General features: G+C 31.6%; 5 protein-coding genes across 6 annotated transcripts; 3 read left to right on the top strand and 2 right to left on the bottom strand.

Moving 5' to 3' along the window:
- The first annotated feature begins 463 nt into the window (after window positions 1-463).
- LOC108915019 (phosphatidylinositol N-acetylglucosaminyltransferase subunit Y) lies at window positions 464-892 on the top strand. The gene is made up of 2 exons (XM_018720967.2): window positions 464-623; window positions 751-892. Exon 2 carries the CDS (start codon window positions 755-757, stop codon window positions 866-868), a length of 114 nt encoding a protein of 37 aa, XP_018576483.2. The 5' UTR covers window positions 464-623; window positions 751-754; the 3' UTR covers window positions 869-892.
- On the top strand, window positions 844-1,931 carry LOC111691268 (transcription factor jun-D-like). The gene has a single exon (XM_023456097.1). The coding sequence runs from the start codon at window positions 870-872 to the stop codon at window positions 1,539-1,541; it is 672 nt and encodes a 223-aa protein (XP_023311865.1). The 5' UTR covers window positions 844-869; the 3' UTR covers window positions 1,542-1,931.
- A 2-nt stretch (window positions 1,932-1,933) lies between these two features.
- LOC108915018 (S-adenosylmethionine mitochondrial carrier protein homolog) lies at window positions 1,934-8,311 on the bottom strand. The gene is made up of 8 exons (XM_018720966.1): window positions 8,103-8,311; window positions 7,991-8,050; window positions 7,744-7,900; window positions 7,581-7,690; window positions 7,407-7,526; window positions 6,599-6,758; window positions 2,168-2,309; window positions 1,934-2,113 (listed from the first exon to the last, which is right to left on the bottom strand). The coding sequence occupies exons 2-8, from the start codon at window positions 8,036-8,038 to the stop codon at window positions 1,990-1,992; spliced, it is 861 nt and encodes a 286-aa protein (XP_018576482.1). The 5' UTR covers window positions 8,039-8,050; window positions 8,103-8,311; the 3' UTR covers window positions 1,934-1,989.
- A 285-nt stretch (window positions 8,312-8,596) lies between these two features.
- Window positions 8,597-20,171, top strand: LOC108915020 (protein RFT1 homolog). Its single transcript, XM_018720968.2, has 10 exons — window positions 8,597-8,656; window positions 8,709-8,911; window positions 8,965-9,154; window positions 9,245-9,535; window positions 13,013-13,188; window positions 13,362-13,449; window positions 14,523-14,776; window positions 16,071-16,199; window positions 17,653-17,773; window positions 19,956-20,171. The coding sequence occupies exons 1-10, from the start codon at window positions 8,597-8,599 to the stop codon at window positions 20,106-20,108; spliced, it is 1,665 nt and encodes a 554-aa protein (XP_018576484.1). The 3' UTR covers window positions 20,109-20,171.
- Window positions 20,172-20,180: 9 nt separating this feature from the next.
- On the bottom strand, window positions 20,181-20,997 carry LOC108915021 (ragulator complex protein LAMTOR5). Of its 2 annotated transcripts, XM_018720969.1 has the most exons (4): window positions 20,917-20,997; window positions 20,781-20,822; window positions 20,479-20,540; window positions 20,181-20,415 (listed from the first exon to the last, which is right to left on the bottom strand). In XM_018720969.1, the coding sequence occupies exons 2-4, from the start codon at window positions 20,813-20,815 to the stop codon at window positions 20,240-20,242; spliced, it is 273 nt and encodes a 90-aa protein (XP_018576485.1). In that variant the 5' UTR covers window positions 20,816-20,822; window positions 20,917-20,997; the 3' UTR covers window positions 20,181-20,239. The 2 variants fall into 2 exon arrangements, with proteins under 2 accessions (XP_018576485.1, XP_018576486.1); XM_018720970.1 differs by lacking the exon at window positions 20,917-20,997 and having other exon boundaries at window positions 20,781-20,910.
- Window positions 20,998-21,355: the final 358 nt, after the last annotated feature.

Here is a 21,355-nt window from a genome sequence, read left to right as displayed (position 1 = left end):
CATGTTCGACTTTATTTTGATTTTTAGAAATTTTCCATCAAGTTATGTTTTGCTTCACTGAATAAAGCACACATAAAATCTATGTAAACAAGATAATTTTAATTTGTTATAATGACAAACATAAAGAAAAAATATTTTAAAAATTTCAGACTTGTTACCATTAATGAAATATTACAGTCGAGATTACAGTTTTTACTAAAATATTCGTTAACAGTGATTTAATTTTATCTCATTTTTTGTGATTTAAAATTTGCGCGCCAAATATTTGCAATATGGCGAATTTGAATATCCGCAATTCTGGAAAAGAATATACTAAGTTCGTCATTGGTTCTCTCCTTTTATGTGTATCCAATAATAAAGGATCCCTATAGTTCTCAACGTTATTTTCTCGGAACATCTAATCGAAAACATGACGTCATTTGACATTTGGGAAACCTTGAAAATAATGAGTCATCCTTTTCAATTCTTTTATTGGACGTATTATTTCATTATTCCAGGAACATACAAGTAGCTTTCTTACTTAAACATTTCTGTATTTCTATCAAATTTTACCGTCTTACTGTTTACATGAATCACTTAACACGTTAACTCGACAAGGATTGTTTTGGAAGGTGGTTTTTTACGTAAGTAGTGTTGATATATTTATAGAATAGATTTGTAGGTCAATAATTATATTTTATATTTATTGGCCTTCACACATAATTATCTTATTGTAAATATGTATATTTAACCTGTTGTTTTTCTTTTCAGTTGTATGGAAATCTCTGATACCGTTTATTACTTTCTTTTGAGTTTAATAGTGGTACCAGTATACTTATTTTTTAAATTGTGGAGTTGGTTAGGTTGGGAGTTATTTAAGAATAATTAAAATGAGCCAGTTCAACAACGAAGAACAGAAGACTAATATTACCAATATGAAACGAAACTTAACCTTAGATTTCAACCAGGGAAAGAAGAATTTGACTTTACCTCTATCAAACACAGGAGTTTTGTCATCACCGGACCTGAATATGCTAAAAGTAGATACTCCTGAATTAGAAAATATGATTTTAGCAAATGGAATGCCAAACACGCCAACACCATCCCTTTTATTTCCCCGCACTGTAACAGCAGAGCAAGAACGATTTGCTGGTGGTTTTGTTGAAGCCTTAACACACTTACACAATAGTAATTCCCAACAGAGTTCAGACAGTAATAGCACTAATATGTATGACACTTTAATACCTTCCATCAAAGAAATAAAAGAAGAACCCCAAACCGTTCCAAATTTGAACCAGAGTCCGCCGATGTCACCCGTTGATATGGAATACCAAGAACGCATAAAACTGGAGAGGAAGAGGCAAAGGAACCGATTAGCAGCCTCAAAGTGCCGGTCACGTAAACTAGAACGCATTTCCAAACTTGAGGATAAGGTGAAAATTTTGAAAAATGAAAATGTTGAACTCGGTTCAATCGTCAACCAACTTAAAGAAACCGTGGGTTTGCTTAAATTGGAGGTTATGGAACATAACAAAGCTGGCTGTCAGATTATTTTGTATTGAAATTAAGAATCCAATGCAAATTTTTATATACAAGTTGACAATCTACTTTTTGCAATGTTTCCAAGTAGATAATTTGCATTGGATTGTGACAATTAAGGATTAAGTATTGTTATTTTTTTACCGCTTATAAAGTGAAAGCTCAGTGAACTTATATATACTGTGCCTTGTTTTATATTTATATTTTTTTATAAACGATAAAGTATATTTGTTATTTAAAATAACGATTGCACAATATTTCTATTTAAAGCAGAGCAAATATATATATTATAGAAATGTTTATAACAGAGTTTATATTTTAAATCTAGTTTGTAAGATTTTTTAACGATACTAGATGTAAATAAGTGATATTATATATTATAGAGTGCTTTTGTATTAAAATACATAATTAGTAACATAGGTAGTATTTATTTTTTAACTAATACAATTGGTCTAAAAGTGTACAAATAAATTATATATATTTAGCTTCTAGAACGTAGTCGTTGAAGAAGTTTTTGGAAAAGTCGTAGCTGCCAAAAAATATATATCCACCCAAGGTTATCCAAAGGGTTCTGGGCAGAAGTCCAGCGAATACCCTAAAACAGTCCTCATTCTTGGATAGGTATTGGAAAACGGTTTTATTAGATTACCCTTTAATTCCTTCTTTTCTGTATATATTTTTTAGGGTGTTTCGAACAGTTATTTCACCAGATCTAACTAGTTTTCTATCTGCTAACATTATTCTAGTTTTTGCTACATCTAACGGTGTTGTCACAGCTGCAGAAAATCCACCTGAAAACAAGTTATTTTATATAAAAAATAGTAAAGTAATTTAATATTGTGTCCTTTCCAGAAAAAGTGTTATCTATAAAAATAAAATATTTTAAATGATTGTACAGGGCGTCCCAGAATAACGTACAACGGGAGACCACAGATTCGTGGACTCAAAATAAGCAGATTTAGGCTAATTCACCTATATCCGAAATCACTTCGTTTGGCTGCTAGATGGACTCAAAGTTCATAAAAATTTTTTGAATTTTCTAAATAACGAATACGTATTAGTCGATTTTGATTATTTTTGGGGTGGACTTTTGCTTTCAATCTACAAATTTTGTTGTTATGCAAATTGTTTTTTAAAACTTACAACTTCTACAAAATTGATATATGGTGATAATATCCGTTTATAACTTTTCTCTTTCGGGCAATAATGACAACTATTTTTTTTTATAGATTATACCATATGGAAATTTTTGGGCCTCTTGTAGAATTTTGATTAAATGAGCGGTTTGGATACAAAAAATATTTTTTAAATGTATGCATTATCTTGCTACCCATATTACAATACTTAACAAAGTGCTTAGTAGTCATTGATTTTGTAGGTTGACTGTAATTTCAGTTTGATCATTAAGGCATTGTACCTGCCAATTCTTAATGAGTGTTTATTATAAGATATATCAAGTTACCTCATTTTTTGATATGGATACACGCACATATGACGAATTAGAGTTATTTACAAGGTGCCTAATTTTATTGAAATAATTCGTAAAAACAATCAAATACAATAAAAATTCTGGAGATAAAATTAACAAAGTTGATATTATTAAATCTAGTATAACTTATAACTGTTCAAAATGACCATCATTGTTTCTACAAAAAAGTTTAATTCGGTGAAGAAAGTTAAAGGACGCCCTTTGCCGTTCTTAAGGGCTATTTTTTAAAACATTTATGGCATTTTGGATATGGTTCCACAACTCTTAGTGTTAGGTGTGGAAGCATACACTGTTGTTTTCAGATTACCCCAAAAATAATAGTCACAAGGTGTTAAATCTGGTGAACGTTCAAGCCAGTTAACAGCAACATTATCCCCTCTACCAATCCATCGTCGAGATAATCTTTGGTTCAGATACTGCCGCACTTTACAGTGAAATGTGGTGGAGAGCCATCATGCATAAATCACATGTTAGCTCTGAGTAATAACGGCACATCTTCCAATAACTCGAGTTTTACAAAAATTCTAAATAAAATTTCCCGTTCAGTCTATTGGGTACAATGCTCTCAATGATGCCAAACCAAACATTGATGCGAAATTCATGCTGATATTGTTTCACTTTGACAACGTAGATTTTTTTGAGCATACACATGTTAATTGTGAATATTTATTGTTCCGCTTCTGGTAAAACAGAATTGGTAGATACAAGATCAAACTGAAATTACAGTCAACCTACAAAATTAGAGCCTACTAGCACTTTGTTAAGTATTGTAATATGGGTGGCAAGATAATGCATATATTTAAAAAATATTTTTTGTACCCAAACCGCTCATTTAATAAAAATTCTACAAGAGGCCCAAAAACTTCCAAATGGTATCACCTATGAAATAAAAATAGTCGTCGTTATTGCCCAAAAGAGGAAAAAATTATGAACGGATATTATCACCATACATCAATTTTGTAGGAGTTCTAAGTTTAAAAAAACCCTGTATAATACCAAAATATGTAGATTGGAAGCGAAAGTCTATACCCCAAAAATAATCAAAATCAAATAATACGTATTCGAGTTATTTCAATTGATGAACAAAAAGGGGTGACAAATATGCCATGAAATTCCCATCGTCTATAATCTTCAATATCAATCCTGATGCAGTAAAATGTTTGGGAATATATTTGGATCCGAAATTGCAATATGGACACGCCCACTACCTCTGTAATAATATCTCCAAAGGCATCTATTTAATCTGCAACTTGTTTAGCGATGAAGCTCAACAAATGTGAATTACTGTTTATCATAGCCTTATTCACTCCCAAATATCTTATGCTATGCTTTCTGATATCGTTTTTTCTATTCAAAGAAAAGCCATTCATAATGATATTTTAACATTACCAAATACATACATGCTCCAATGTTTTTTGTATGTTAAAAAAAATTAAGATAAAAGAAATGAAGAATGAAAATGAAATGAAGAGTTGCATACTAGACTTTCACTGCTTAAGTAAACCAAGTAATGGCACATCATATATGAGCATCCCAGTTTTTTAATGCACTACCAGCTTCAGTATGTCATCTCAACCCTATACTAACTTAGACATAGGCTTTGCACATTTGCATTTTTCAGTTTTTTTTATATAGATTAAACGTTGCCCATAATCTTATTTTAACATATATCATTTATTATTTGTTTTAATTGTTTTGTCGTCTTCTTACAAACATTTTGTTTTAACATTTGACAACCATTTATTGCTTGTAGGTACTTATATTATTTGTTATTTTATTACCATTTTTTTTCATATTCTGTAATAATTATGTATCAACACTGGCGTATGTGGAAACGAAGACAACGACACACACACACACACATACACACCCCCCATACCCTCCTTACCCCTCCCCACCCGCGCTAGCCTAAGGGCCACCTTAGCATCCCAGGCTGCATAGCCGCACTACCCTACCCAACCATACCACACATAAACATGACACTACCCCCGGGGTTTACACAGATGAGCCGGCGAAGCAAGAAGAGCGTCAGAAGAAAGGGCCCTAGCCGGCGGGGCCCAGCCAGGACAAAAGGAGGTCCCACAAAGCGCCTACACCGGCCGCATTTGCGGTCGGGGTAGACGACGGATGGGGCCCACCTACAAAGGCTGTCCAGGCCTACACGAGATGAGGCAGGATAAAGAGGGATAATCCCCCTCGATCCCAAATCATTGAGGCCAATTTCTAGTGTGTGTGTGTGTGTGTGTGTGTGTGTGTGTGTGTGTACTGTTTTGTATATTTTACAATTTTTTTTTTCATAATGGTTTTATACCATTACTGTAATTCTTTTTGACGTGTTACACTTTTTGTACAACATTAATATCTATCTATCTATCTATCTATCTAAATTTGTATGTATCAGATTGTCTTATATCAAAACTTTGAAAACTAAGCAAACACGTTAAGACATCACTTTATTTTTAAATAAATTTATATTTCAAATAGCAATTGGTTTTTTTAATGGTATTCAATTTATTAGTAAAACAACCAGTATGTCCTCATATCTATTCTGCTATAGTTGGGTTTAGACTTTTTTCGTTGAATGCCACTATACATTAGTCTGTACAATATTTTGGAACTACTGTAACGATTTACCGAGGCACGGGCGTGTGCCTTGAAATTTTATGCCAATGTCTTTCTACCTGGGACGTCGAATGCGGTTAATTCCAAGAAAGTGACGCAAGAAGGCTTCTTCTTGGAATTCTATCTAAACAAATATACAGACTGTACCATTGTTAATGCTCACAAAATTTAATTTCAATATTTTAATTTCTTATGAAGATATTTACCTATTTAGAGATATGAGCTTTGAGGGCAAATTTTTATAAGAAAATATTTTCAAATTTAGACGACAAAAACAGTCCTCCATTTTTGACAAGTTGTATTAACGCCTTGTATATTTCTTTAGTCAATGGCCAGTCATACACACACGGATAAATTGGATGGATTTAGTTTTGTTTGTAGGCTTCCGTGGCTGTCGTTAATGGTTGAATGATTTCCAGGCTGGTTGCCACGTCGTCGATTTACAACTTTTGACGTTTTGCGAAACATATTACTCTTCTTCAGAAGTCACTCTGAAACTAAGTTTCAGCCCGGAAATCATTCAACCAATATGGATTTAGCTTACATATTAGGTTAAATCGGACAAATTTAATCAGTACGGATTTAGCTTAGCATATCAGTACTAATTGTTACATATCAAATTTGTTATGACAATTAAGGCATCACTACCTGACTCGACCATCAAATAGATCTACCAGGTAAAATTTGAACGTTAATGGTATCAAACTTGCATTAACCTCCGTTTAACTTGTCTTGTGATCTCTTAAGAAAACTGGAATTTTTTCTTTAGATTTGCAGTAGGATAAAATAAACGATGGAAGTTGAGATATGCAGTTTTATCAAATGATAAATCTGCTCGATGGAGCTAATGTTTTGAATGGTTGCATAGCAGGGGAACTTTTATTTACAAGCTTGATATGTGGAAGATCAACTCATTCAATTTATCCGTGTTATATGACTGGCAAATTATTGTAAATTTATAATAAATACCTGCAATTGATCCACATATCGCTACTTCCCAAGATTCAAGAGGTATGTTATTCTTAAACCGTTTTCTGTAATTACTTTTTAAATACTCTAAAATAGGAAATTGTATTACTGAAAATGGAACTTCGCGTGTTATCGTTGAACCAAACCCTCTGTACAAACCCTGTAAACAACCAGATTAGTATATTCTCAATTATATTTATATCTCGATATGAATTAACACAAACAGGAGACTTTTTCTTTCTACTCAATTACACATTACTTCATTACATACATGTATGATTCCTTTTGATTCACATTTCTTTCAATTATCAAAATTTTAATTTTGCCAATCCCTTTTTTTACATCAGGTTATATTATTATCTAAATCACTAAAAAAAAATCTCACAACAAAAATATTATATTTAACTTTTAACTCTATCTCGTAATTTATTAGTCTTGAGCAAAAACTTTCTTTGTATCTTGTATCTTGTAACTAAAAGTTCAAAGGGCGATGTTAATCTATTTCAAAGTATTTTATAAAAACAATTATCAAAATTTTATTTTTGCCAATCCCTTTTTTTACATCAGGTTATATTATTATCTAAATCACTAAAAAAATCTTTCACAACAAAAATATTTTATTTAACTTTTAACTCTCTCATGATTTAGTAAAGTCTTGAGCAAAAACTTTCTTTGTATCTTGTATCTAAAAGTTCAAAGGGCGATGTTAATCTATTTCAAACTATTTTATAAAAACAATACCTTATATAATACCAATACCACATTGTGTTAATAATTAAAAAAAAAATCAAACTAATAAAAAATGCACCTTTCTTATACCCTCATATTTGTAGGCTGATAAGGCTATCCGTAATGAAGATTTGTTACCAAGTTGAGTTTGTCTCCTCTGTTTGACCACTTCCATTGGAACTCTAACTAAACAGGCCATCTGTAAATTTTATTATTAAAATATTAAAATAAAACAAATATTTCCTTGACTTACTACTTCTGCTATCGATGCTCCAAACATATAAACAGCTGGTAAGGCACTCGTTGGCACAGCGGGTTCAGCGTAATATTTAATACCCTCATAAGTAACGAAAAATAATGCAGCTGAAAAGATCGTGATATATTTTTTATTAAACTATTCCATACAAAATATTTACCTTGTGGGGCACCTCCTATGGCTTGAGGCCCTACTCCCCTATAAATTGCTTTGAATCCTCCTGCTTTTTTAAAACCCTGCTCAGCTTGTAGTCTAGTCTTTAATGTATCAAGAGGAAATAGGACCATATCAACAAAAAATCCTGCTACACCACCTCCCTTAAAATGCGAAATTTAAATTTAAATTTTAGACCATTCCACTGGTTTATTTGAACTACTAAAATTTATATCTAACCTAAAGTAACTTACAACAAAAGAGGATAAATATAAATTTCTCTCAGCAGTTCCAAGTTCCATAATATGTTTTAACTATAAATTAATAAAAGTTACATATAATTACAAACAAAATATTAAGACTTACCTAACAAATCAACTTATGAATTAAATCCATTTCATAAATTAAGACAAGACATTAAAATTCGTTTGAAATATTTATGTCATAATAATGTAAAGTTTGTTTATTAATAACTAAAAATAGCATTTGTAATTTAAAAAATAAAAAAACATTTTTCCAACGTGTATTTGAATAGAGGTTATGCTAAGAGCAGATGAGATGGAAGGTTATGTGATATTACGTAAAACACGCAGACGGCCGTGCTGTTTTATTCCTCATTTGATGCAAAAATCTCATTCATGTAATACTATTGGTCTGTTTAAACAACCCTAATATCTGATTGGCTCTACAAAATCAATGATCAATGGCATTTAAAAGAATAAAAGAACGGGACCTATCATTTTACGCCGTATCGTAAAGTTTTATGTAACGTAACATTTAATAATATAACAATATAACCTACAAATATTGACATATACCATGCATAAACTTAAATTTTATAGTTAAGAAAATAAATAATAATGGGAAGGAATATATTAAAAAGTAGCGTCCAAAACGCATGGTTTAGTATCATTTTCCAGGTAAGTATTACAAATTTGCTTAATATAAATATTCAGTTATTCAACTTTACAGATTTTATTTAGATGCATCACATTTATTTTAAATGCTTTTATCATAAGAACTTTGGGCCAAGAAGTTTTAGGTATAATGAATGTGAGATTGTTATTGCTGGAATCGACTATATTATTCCTGTCAAAAGAACCCCTTTTAAAAGCTTGTTTAACAGATATAAAATCCCACAACTGGGCACAAGTCATTAATCAAATATGGTTATCGTAAGTAGCCAAATCCATTTTATTTTTGTTTTGCAAGGAATATGTATTTTTAGTGTACCCATATCTGGAATACTGGGATTAGTATTGGTGTATATTTGGATAAATGTTTTAACACCAACCGAACCGATTTATTTGTCTCAGTATAGATTAGGATGCTATGCCGTTGCACTGACCTGTATCGTGGAGCAATGTATCCAAAGTGTTGTCTTGGTGGCTCAGAGTTACTGTTTTGTTAAATTAAAGGTATAATTAACTGCAATTATTATTGTTTATTTTTCTTAAAATAATAAAACTATCAATATAAAATTTCTAATTAGGTACATTATTTTTTAGGTTGTGATTGAAACAATATACATAGTAAGTCGTACTATAATATTTTTAGTATTAGTAATAAATCACCCCAATGAAGCTATAAATGCCTTTTCTATAGCTCAAATTATCTCTGCTGTTATTTTATGCTGTTGCTACTATGGATTCTTCTTCTGGTATATTCCTATTCTAAATAGAATCAAATCAGAGTCAAATGATAAAGAGAAGGAAGCAAAGAAAACTATTTTCTCAGATATGGGTGACTTTCCATTTAATAGTGTTTGGGATTTCTTTCCAGGGATCATGGACAATGAGGTAATGTTATCTTTACACAGTGTATGTGAAATTCACATAAGTAATTTTAAATGGAGGTACAAATACCTGAAAGATTTACATAAACTATGAAGAATGTTAAACTTTAAAAAATTAACTTAAAATTAAAAACTTTGGACAGGCTGTGGCAACTTAGTAAAGTATAATACACTTAAAACCTAATTAGATGAATTGCATTACTTCCAATTAGATGAAAAAGAAAGTGTTACTGCAGATATATTTCAGTTACTATTAGAGATACAGTTCTGATATTTTTAACGTATGTAAGTAACTGCGTTTTAAAAATTAATAATTTCAAATTAGTAATATTTACGAGCGGGTTGCATTGTTTTACATTTACGCTGAATCTAATAGTTGTTGCGCGTTTTTTCATTTACTTCTAAAGTCAAAAAAATCTAATGATCTAAACTAAGGCAAAATAGTCTAATGCATAATAGGTTTTTCGTAAATATTCATCCAATCAGATAAAACGATCTAAAGTACCTCTCCTGCCTTTGTTTATATGCACAATATTAAGAATCTAAAGTAGAATAAACTGTTTTGCCGCTGGAATTTCTTACAAAATATGTTCATTAGCCTTTTTTTCCTAGGAATGGCTGACAATAATAGACTGTTTTTTTCAATTTTCTAACTTTAAAACCCCTTATCCTAGGAATTATAAATGTGCTTTTATATTCTGTGCGTCTACCTTCTCATATCCTCATCGCAATCGTACGTATGTATTGAAAAATTGTTTGTTTTAGTTCGCGAACTATTTTGGTTCGATCCGAATCATTATACACTAAGCTGTTTCGTTGAGCAGACGTAATGAATGAACGAAAAAATGCGCTGTGCGCTGCTTTATGCTTTGGCAGACCGAAACATAAGATCGGTCAAAATCGACACAAATAGTTCGCGCGAACTACTTTGTTTTAGAATAGGGAACTACAGTGCAACCTCTTTAATCCGAACACCACATTGTTCGTATTATCGAATCGTTCGAATTATCGAATATACTATAAAGATTTGTATATAAGTATATTATGTAAGTACATACACATTTTAGTATAACAATATTGTAAATATAAATCATATAAGATACATAAAACTTATATAAGATAAAACATAAACATGTAGTTACATACATATATGTATTATTTTACGCTTTTCACATTTTTTATTTTTCTTACTTCCAAAAAAACTCCAAAATTGTTACACAAAACACTACACGCAACAGGTTCTCTGCTATCGGCAAACAAACTGACTGCCGACTAAGCGCGTACGCGCGAAGCGATCTAGTCTTTTCTTGTCATCGGTCAGATTTGCCCGTTCGGATTAGTGTGTGATCGGATTTTAGTGTGTTTTCAGATTAAAGAGGTTGCACTGTAGTTATTTTAGTTCACTATGAAGAATCGTTCGTTTTAACTCGTTCGATCACTACATTATGTTTCACTGGCTGTGATTGGTGTTATTTTTCACAAGATTCTATTCAGCCAAGGCACCGAGATCACATGACTTGTAAACATTTATGAAGGCTCTGTATAAGCCACCAGTCGTTCCAGAGATTGATTTTGAGTTATTTTCAGGGTGCTCTTGTCCTTACAATTTTAAAGTTAAAGTTACAAGGTTCGTTTGTATTGCATTTTAGATATGGCCTACTTTTGGTTTTCAATAAAGACATATTCGGTTCGTCTTAATCAATTCATTTATTCCAACGTTATAAACAGATTGTTTCATGTTTTTGTTACATCTCAGTTTCTGAGATAGTACCCAAAAAGTGATGTCACTTCTAGACAATAAGCTGAATTTGTGTGGTAGCTATTTCAAATGTTAGCCCTAGTTAATTCTTATGCATACTAAAGAATGCAAAACTAACAGTAACCAATATATTTTTGTTAAAATATTTTTGAAGCCATCATATTAAATGCATGAGAGTAGTACTATTGTTATTAATAATTGTACATACAAAATAGAATAGAAAAAAAGGAAATGTTTAATAAATATTTATTTTATGAAAATGGTTATCTAAAGTATAATCTTGATAAGATAATTCTATTCATTGTTCCTTATTTTTAAATATATTCTACTAATTTTTTTATTAATTATTGTATGTTAATAAATTTACGACCTAGCTTTAATATCCAGTTTTCTTAAGCACAGAAATTTTTCAAAATACACAAGTGTAACTAAAATACTTTGCGAAACTCCTAACTAATGATTGATTGCATGTCACAAATTAGCGAAAGAAGATCATATGAATATGCTTTCTTTTACAAAAAACCGCTAGATTGATTTCATCAAATAGGAGGTACGCAGCTTTAGTTTCTGATTGTTCACAAACATATGTACCTACATCCCATTTTTTATATACAAGCATAGTTTTGGGGTAATAGAATTTTTTGCTCAATTTTTTTTTTCTTTCGAGATATTTGAAATTGAATCTATTAGACTAAATGCAAAAATGTGCTTTTGATTCAAATTGTTAGGATTTACTGCAATTATTGTTTCAACTTATGATTATGACAAAGTTATTTCAAAATAATGAATCGAGTAACAACATTATCCGTTTGGGTCAGACATTGGACAAGCAGTTGTACTTGAATCAATGTTGCCACTGTCGCGGATTCAATTCCCCATGACCAAAAGATTGTAGATCAGTTATACTCATACGAGGAGTTTCTCTCAACCCTCAATGGTGGTTATGGCTTACCAACGTAAGTCATTTTTATGCAGGCTGTCAGATAATAATATGCTACACCCTCTCCTTCACAAATCTCCAACTTCTGAACTAACCCTTACAATTAAAATGAGCAGCAGTTATTTTTTTTTACAACTTTCTCTAATGTATGATGGATGGGCAAAAGTCAAGTCCGTCAGAAATTAATTTTTTATTTAGAAAAGGTCTCAAAAATTAAGCAGAATGGGGCACATCTTATACTTTTTTTTATTAGTTTGTGACAAAAATCTGCCATTAAAGTTCAGCCAAGCATTTTGTTCACACTCCATATTTATTCGAATTGATTTTAAAATAACTGTGGTATAGAAGTTTTTTCAAGCTTAGACCAATTCTGCAAAACAAAAAAATATATTTACTTCATACCTCGGTCGAAAGTACGTACTTTCGACCGAGGTATGAAGAAAAATCGTATACACTACACGGGCCAAAAGTTGAAATCTCGCTCCTGCTTGTCATGATCATGACGCGCAGGGCCGAAAATTCAACTTTCGGCCCTTGTGGTGTAATATACTATTTGCAAATATATGTACAACCCTTTTCGAAATGTCACTTTTGGCAGCATTTTCTATTTCACAATTTTTTTCATAAGCTCTTTCATTATGAATATTCTATATGTGGGCCTAGAAATTATCCCTTAAAAAAGCCACCACTGCCATTACTGTGTCCTATCTACATTTCTTATAAGATTATAAAAATTTTTGTCACGAGATTTCCAAGACGTATTTATTTAACAAATATTACAGGAGCGCATGTTAAACAGAGATTTGTGCTTGTTGACGGCCAGTTTTGTCAAGCAGTCAGTTGTCAAACAAGTATTAACAGAAGGAGAAAGATATGTTATGACTATATCCCCCGTATTGACTTTTAGTCAGCAATCAATGTACGATATAGTAAACAATTTAGGAAGCTTAGCGGCAAGGTAAGACAAATTTGAATTTATATTTACAAAAAATAGGTATTTATATAATGACGAAGTAAACAGAATTAATTTTATTGCCGAAGCTCCAAGATATACAAAGTAGTACAATCATTATTTTAATTTGGTAATTAATAATTTAGTAGAAAAAAATGGTAAAAGAATATTTGTTTTAGATTCATTTTTCGTCCTATAGAAGACTCAGCATACTTTTATTTTACTCAAATGATAAAAAGAGATGTTCCTCTTAAAAGTCAAGAGCAGGTAAAAAATTTTCTTTACTGATTTTGATTTAATTTTCCATAATCAGGTGTCCGTTATGAGAGCCACACCATGAGGATTTCTATTATGTTAACAGATACAAGTTCTCTCAAATTAGGACAAAGGTGTGAAATTTGATGACATGTTGGAGAGAAATTTAACATATCTTGTTTTGTTTTGAAATTGTAATAGAGTATATGAAGACGGAAAAAGATATTCAGCTTTTGTTTTTCTTCAATTTTTTTTTTTAATTCAGCTCATTTTGTGGTTCACTTTCTTGTTTTCGTCAAAATACCACATTCTACTTTTACAAAGAGTGCTTTGACACAAATTATCCAACTATTATCCTAAGCAAAATTTTGACAATTCAGTTAAATTTGCATTGATGATTAGAGAACTAAAAATGTAATTTTCAGATGAAGCAAAACCAGTTATTCCTCAAATTAATCCATAGGTTTGAAGCATATCTTGCTTTCCTTCATGTGAAAATTGCATTTTTAGTTATCTACATTTTGACATCAATAGAAATTTAACTGAATTGTCAAAATTTTGTTTGAAATAAAAAATAGTCGGATGTTTTTTAAAAACACTTTATAAAAGTGATATAATTGATATTTCAATGGAAACAAAATAGTAAATCATAACATCTGACACAATCGAAAAAATGAACTGAATCCAAAAATGAAAAAATCTAATCCAAGAAAATTAAGTTAAATGTTTCTTTGCACTGACGGTACTAATAGGACAAAATATTGCCCCGCAGTGTTTTAAAGTTTAAAAGGTCCATCCTTTTCAATAATAAAAAAAAACAAAAAAGAAATTGAAATTATAAATTTTTTCCTCATTGATAACATCAAGATAAGAACAGAAAATAAAAATACCTTTCCAACATATTGTTCACCGTAAAATTCTGCAACCTTTCTTTAATTTAACAGATTTATCTAATTTAAGATAACCAAAAATTCCATAGAGTGCTCTAGTAAAAAATTTTCATTAATAGCTACATTTTAGTACTTATTTTTGATCATCTCTGTAAGTACAACTAATTTTTTGTATGTTGGTATTCAATGTTTCAGAAACACATATCAGAATCTGCTGAAGTCTTGGCTCAACTGTGCAAAGTGGTTATGAGCATAGGATTGGTGGTTGTAGTATTTGGTCAAGCATACAGTTATACAGTGCTGTACCTTTATGGTGGCCCTAAATTGGTTGAAAATAACCTTACGGTGACATTATTACGTTTTCATAGTTTTGCTATTGTTTTACTTGCCGTGAATGGTGTAACAGAAGGCTATGTGTTTGCGACAATGAATAATGAACAGTTAGACAGGTAATGTTAAGCCTTTAATCACTACTGCAATTTCAGATTTGGTTGCGTAATTAGGTTCATTAAAAATAATATTTAACCACTTCATAAAGCCTTAAAATGATTTTAATCCCTAGGGTACTAAAATATAAGCACGACTAAAATAAGCAACATGCCCAGATTGACCTTTTTTTTTAGAATCAAACCAAAAAGGTAATAGGTTATCCCTGATAAGCAAAGCACCAGTGTGCTGAAAGTACATATTTCGCCTAATATTCAATGGAACATCATCTAGTAGATTTTAGAAGTATTTAGACAGGGTGTCCCGAAATTCATGCAACAAAATTTGGTCATAGATTCTTAAGACAAATTTAGGGGACCTGTCTTTTTTCTTTTTGCCAACTGGCCCCCTCTTTCGGAGTTACAGCCCCCTAAAATCTGCCCTTAAGAAGTCTTTTTTATATCTCAAAACCATGTTGTACGAGAATTACTAAATTAGGTACACAGGAGTTTTATGACATGTGGAATGTCACAGTGCTATGCTTTTTGGTGAGAAACCCCTTTAAGGCACTTTTTTGTGGGCTCCCTTGTCTTTGGAACCAGAAAAATTTGGTTGCAAATTTGAATTTTTTAAAATTATTAGTTAGCTAGAAAGCCATTGAATTTAGCAACTTTTTTGTCTCTTGATATTTGTTTCATAAAACGCAATTTTTTGAGGAAAATGGCGAATCACGATATGCATTCGATCACATTTTGACATTTTTCCGGAAAACATTGCGTTTTACGAAAAAAGTATAAAGAGACAAAATGGCTTTCTAGTGGACTGATAATTTTTAAGAAAAAAACATAGCACCATCAGATTCCACATGTCATAAAACCCCTGTGTACCAAATTTAGTGATTCTCGTACAACAGGGTTCCGAGATATAAAAAAAAGATTATTCTTAGGGGCGGACTACAGGGGACTGTAACTCCGAAAGAGGGGGCCACTTGGCAAAAATAAAAAATACGGGTCCCCTAAAATTGTTTTAAGAATCTGTGACCAAATTTTGTTGCATGAATTTCGGGACACCCTGTATAGAAATAGCAAATAATAACAGATTTCACAATACATAATATAATATGTCAATAAAAATTTTTCATTGCTATCTCAGTAATCGTTGATATTCAACCATATATGTATTTGTTATGCTTTTCTGTTCACTTTTGCTCCCTAAACACCTGTGAATATTTGGGGTTTCTCCCCATCCCCAATCGCCCTGTATATAATTAGGATTGATTCACAATTTAGTGATACCTCTAATGCTGTATTTTTATAGGTACAACTACATTATGGTGATATTTTCAATAACGTTTTTATTGATCTCGTACATTTTTACCTATATTTTTGGGCCAGTTGGTTTTATACTGGCGAATTGCATTAATATGTGTGCCAGAATAATCCACAGGTAAGAAAATACAGTATAACATCGATAATCCGAATAGTTTTGGATTACAGTGGATTTGGATTATCAAGACAGTTAAAACTAAAAATAAAAAAAATAGCCAACGTTTCACACTATTTCAGTTTAAAATTATCAACTCACTGATTGAGCCGTGTTGAACATAACTTTTGGATCACCGCGGTGTGATGCAATCATTAATAATTCAAATAAATAGAAACTGAAATCAAATCAGATTATCAAGCTTTCGAATTAAAGCATATTTATATTACTGAAGTAGTTCTGATATATAAATAGTAATTACAATATTTTTGTAAAAATATATTAAAAATTAAATAGCTCTAAATTTATCTAATCTTTACAAGTTGCTGATTTGTACCAAATTGGTAGAAACTGTGCAATACAGTCAAGAGATCATTTTCATCCAAATAAATTTTGCTTTTAGAAAATTATATAAAACTTTTTTTTTAGTAACATGCCATAACTTTTGAGGCAAATATATCTCATATCCATGTCACTTATCTGAGTTAAGACTAAATTTTCTTACATTGAATGCTACTTTATTAATGTATTTCATTTCAATAGCTGTGCTAATATACATAATTTATTCAAGACATTTGGAGATTTACGACTTTTTTTATTTAGACGCCCTGTATATGAAACCGAAGGTTTCAAAGGTAAATGTTTATATAAGATGTTAAAGGACCCCGCGGAATCCTTATGGAAAGTGGCCCTTGGCAAATTTTTTTGAAACTTTGCTATGTGATAGTTTGAACATGTGGATCAAAAGTTTCAATGGGTACAAAGTCTGAAAATCCTTCGTTTTTGACCTACGGCCCCTGAAAGTTGAATTTTTTACTCCATACACTGCATAGTAAGAATACAGCAATGATTCTTTTTTGTAAAATTACATTACACTGATGGATGGACCTTTTATTGCGGATTTCGATTCAACCCCAAAAAATGTGAAATTTTTGTTTAAAACATTTTTTCTATAATGCGTTTTTTAGCCCTAAATGACCTAAAGTTGACCTCGTGTTAATTCCTGTGAAAGCTTTTTCATGAAAAACATCATATTGCACAATGTTAAACGGAATACATTCTCTCATAGGGTTATTTTCGATTTCCGGTTTACACCGAAAGTGGCCTAATCTGACCGAAAATTCCTTTTTTCAATCGGAACAAGCATACCATTTTATGTGGTGTACTTACAATTCTTAAACAAAACCCACCTGATATTTTTCTGCATTCAATCAGATCCTTAATATAATATGTATGTGCCCATTGAGATTTGATCCACGTGTTTAGAACTATCACAGAAAAGTTTCTAAAAAATTATGGATAGCCGCTTTCCATAAGGATTCTGCGGGGTCCGTTTAACAAGGAAAAGTATTATTTTGAAGTTTATTTATATGACTACTAATATTTTTTTATTAATAATATACACTATTTGTTTTAGTATTATTTTCATTGAAAAGAAGTACAAAGATACAAAACACCAACCTCTTATTGGACTTATACCTACGTATAATTTTGTTATTGTTTTGATTGTGTCTGGTATTCTGACAAAATTATCAGAGGTAAGAAATTTTAAGTACCTACATACACAACTACTGAATATTTACAATCCATTGAATAATTTAATATTTTTTGGGAAAGTATCTTATGAATGAGCGATTCTGGCATTACAGTCTAGGGGAAAAAATATAATATTGCGCTCGCAAGTTAGTCATCACTCATTCAATTTGTCATAATACAGGGTGATCCATAATTCTCTTATTAATGCTGTTTGCTTATTTGCTATGAAGGTATTTGAATGGGAGACAATGTAGATATACAGGGTGTATCACGAAGAGGGTCCAGTAGGATTACCTCAAAAAGTAGTCAGAATTGAAATCTGAAAATTTGTATACAGGGGTTTATCAAAAAGATCTATTCAATGAAAATAGTGACTTCCTCGCACTTCTGGTTCTGTTATTTCAAATGGACTATGTATATTTATGCATTTTTAAATTTTACGGCAATTTTACATTATATGATATGGCAAAAACGATTTTTTAAAACTATTTGTTTTGCTGAAAAAATATAATTCAATATATTAGAAACATTTCAGATAGTCATTCGTTTTGTTAATTTTTATATTTTATAAAGCAAATACAACCATAGATTTAAGAAATATGCTTTGAATAATAAAACCATTACTATCAAATATTTATAATAAAAATTTTATACGAGGGGGAATCAAATATAAACGGTAATTTTGTAAAATAAATTTATTGATCAATGGTATACACAAACTAAACATTTAACATTTTTCAATGTAGTCACCTCCGTGCTCTACACAAGTCTCATCACAAGTGACAATACGCCTCAAAAAAACCTTCCCTTCTTGTCGAAATCGATTCAGATGTCCTTCACTGATCTCCGACCTGACCTGTTTTTGATTTTCGGTCAACAACCTTGGAACCCAGCGAGCACTAATTTTTCTAAAGCTAAGTTGATCAGTGATGATGGATTGAACACTCCCATAGCTGATACCCAATTCTGATGAGATTTGTTCAATAGTTAACCGGCGATCACCTTCAATAAGCTCTCGAACAGCACGGATGTTGTCATTTGTGAGACTTGTTCGTGGGTGTCGATTATGACTTTCATTTTCAACACGTTCTCACCCATCCCTGAATTCTCTGACCCACGTATACACTCGATTCTTAGACAGTGTAGCATCCTCAAACTGTGCCCTCAAACGAGTGAAAATTTCCGATGGTTTAACGCCTTCATTGGTTAAAAACTTTATGATGATGCGTTGTGCAACAGACGAAGGTACCTGGCGTTCAGTCATGGCTGTACTGTGGACAGAACAGAGCGCAGCTGCTACCCAAATCGGTTTCCCCCATCCTCATAAACCAAACAACACTTGAGCATCGAATCCTCTAGATCGGAATTACGTGCTAAGCTAAATAGTAAAATTACCGTTTATATTTGATTCCCCCTCGTATTAAATCATTGGCTATGTAGATTGTAGACGTTTGTAAATAATATGCTCAGAGATTAAATAGTCCAATAATTAAATGCGCCTTTACATCGCAATTTTGGTCAACTTGCCTGAATTTTTGACAAGTTAGATTGAGGGGTATATAATAACAATAAGTGACTGTAATTTTTTTTTCAACCCCCTCCCATAAAATAAAGTGTAAATTCATTATTTAAAAGAATGAAAAGTTTCGAAATTTTTTTTACCTTTATTTTCAGGCAAGTAAACATTTATTTGCCCTTTGAATTTTAGCTCCTACATTACCACGACAAAAATAAAAAATTACATTCACTATTGTCACACTCATGGTATCGATGTCGTGGACAACTCATATGTTTATGACCAGGATAGATTATATTCGCTTCTATCACACACATTACAGTGTTGATTTGTTACTTTCATTTTCATGAAATGAAGTCGTCTGATAAAACTTTTCCATCTTAAAAGCTAGGAGTCATAAGAAACATCTGAGGATGAAAAATTAGACAATTATTGATGAATGGTGAGCTCAAAGAAAATTAGAGGGGCGTCTTGATTGTAACGCGCCACACTATTTAATTTTGCCTCATTCAAATATTTGTATGTCGATTGTAAATAAATAAATTGTAACAAAAAGAAAACTAAAGGTCATCCTTATCGCTACCCTGTAATTTAAATTTTTAGCTGTAATTTTAAATATGCTTATTTCTATGATCACCAATCTTTAGTCCTATATGCTTGTGTTTCAGATTTACATATTAAATACATCTATTATCCTTCATATTGGCGTTGGAGCTATTTTGTTTATAATAACAATATCTACTTGGGCTCTGGAAAATCTGACATTGTTAAGATTGGGTTACGATAAATATAAGCGAAGGGCATCATTAAAAACTGATTAATATTAGAAATATGCAACCAAAGAATATGTGATAAAGATTTATTATTATAAAAGCATTAATAAAGAATATTTTTATTACAACTGCTCGTTTCTGTACTAACTAAATATTTTATATATATCTTAGGTTAACAACTAGAGAACATTTTTGAAAACAGCCCCAGTGACAGTTCCGCTTCTGTGGATAGTACATGATTTGTTATCTTTTTCTAAGTGAATAACAGGCATTTTGCTTTTTGGTTCTAACTTTGCAGCCTGTTCTGCAATCGCAGCGATAACACCTGCACTATCAGTAGATGCTTTTCCCTTCACTATAAAATTGTACTTTAACATAAAACGCTACTATTCACATTACTACCTTTTGATAAACTTACCTCCTAAACATAATCCTTGATGGTCAGCGAAAACACAACCATAAACACCTGGCTTGTTAATTCTAAAATATAAGAAAAATTTCTGATTATATAAAAGGCATTAATTCCTCCAATACATCAGTTTCTTTTTTACTAAAACCTTTCTAAAGACTATAAATAAAAGAAACCATTAGATTATTTTTTTTTCTTGAATACTGCATAATTCTACCTTAAATTTTTAATTTATTCATTCAAATGGTTTATTATACTGCAGATTATATTAAAGCCTGTTTATAAATCGAAATTATGTAAAGTATACGTACAGTTCCTCCATTATCCTGTCTAAATTTTTCTCCATATTGTAACTGCAATAATAAAATTACAAAATATGTAACAATTATTAATATTATTGTCTACAAGTTCAACTTTAGATTCAACAATATTTGCGTTTACATTTACCTGTTTACAAATTTTATTACTTGTCACTTGCACATAACTTTAGGTGGTCACTTGTCAGTAGTGTCAGTCGGTACTTTTTCTTCTTCTTCTTCTTTGCGTTCCTCTTTTTATTGCCCGTTAGATATTTAGCTATATTCACATTATTCTTGTTCTTCAACGTTGTTCACCTTATCGGGGACTTCAACGCGAAGTCCCCCTGGCTGGGCCCCGCCGGCTAGTGCCCTTTCTTCTGGCGCTTTTCTTGCTTCGCCGGCTCGTCTGTGTAAACCCCGGGGGTGGTGTCATGTTTATGTGTGGTATGGTTGGGTAGGGCGGTGCGGCTATGCAGCCTGGGATGCGCTTTGCTAAGGAGGCCCTTAGGCTAGCGTGGGAGGGGAGGGGAAAGGAGGGTATGGGGGGTGTGTATGTGTGTGTGTGTGTGTGGTTGTCTTCGTTTCTT

The sequence above is a fragment of the Anoplophora glabripennis genome, unplaced genomic scaffold (genome assembly GCF_000390285.2).
Source record: "Anoplophora glabripennis isolate ALB-LARVAE unplaced genomic scaffold, Agla_2.0 scaffold1144, whole genome shotgun sequence".
Taxonomy (NCBI): domain Eukaryota; kingdom Metazoa; phylum Arthropoda; class Insecta; order Coleoptera; family Cerambycidae; genus Anoplophora; species Anoplophora glabripennis.
Note: the sequence above shows the minus strand (reverse complement) of the source record. Positions and strands in the feature narration are given on the sequence as shown.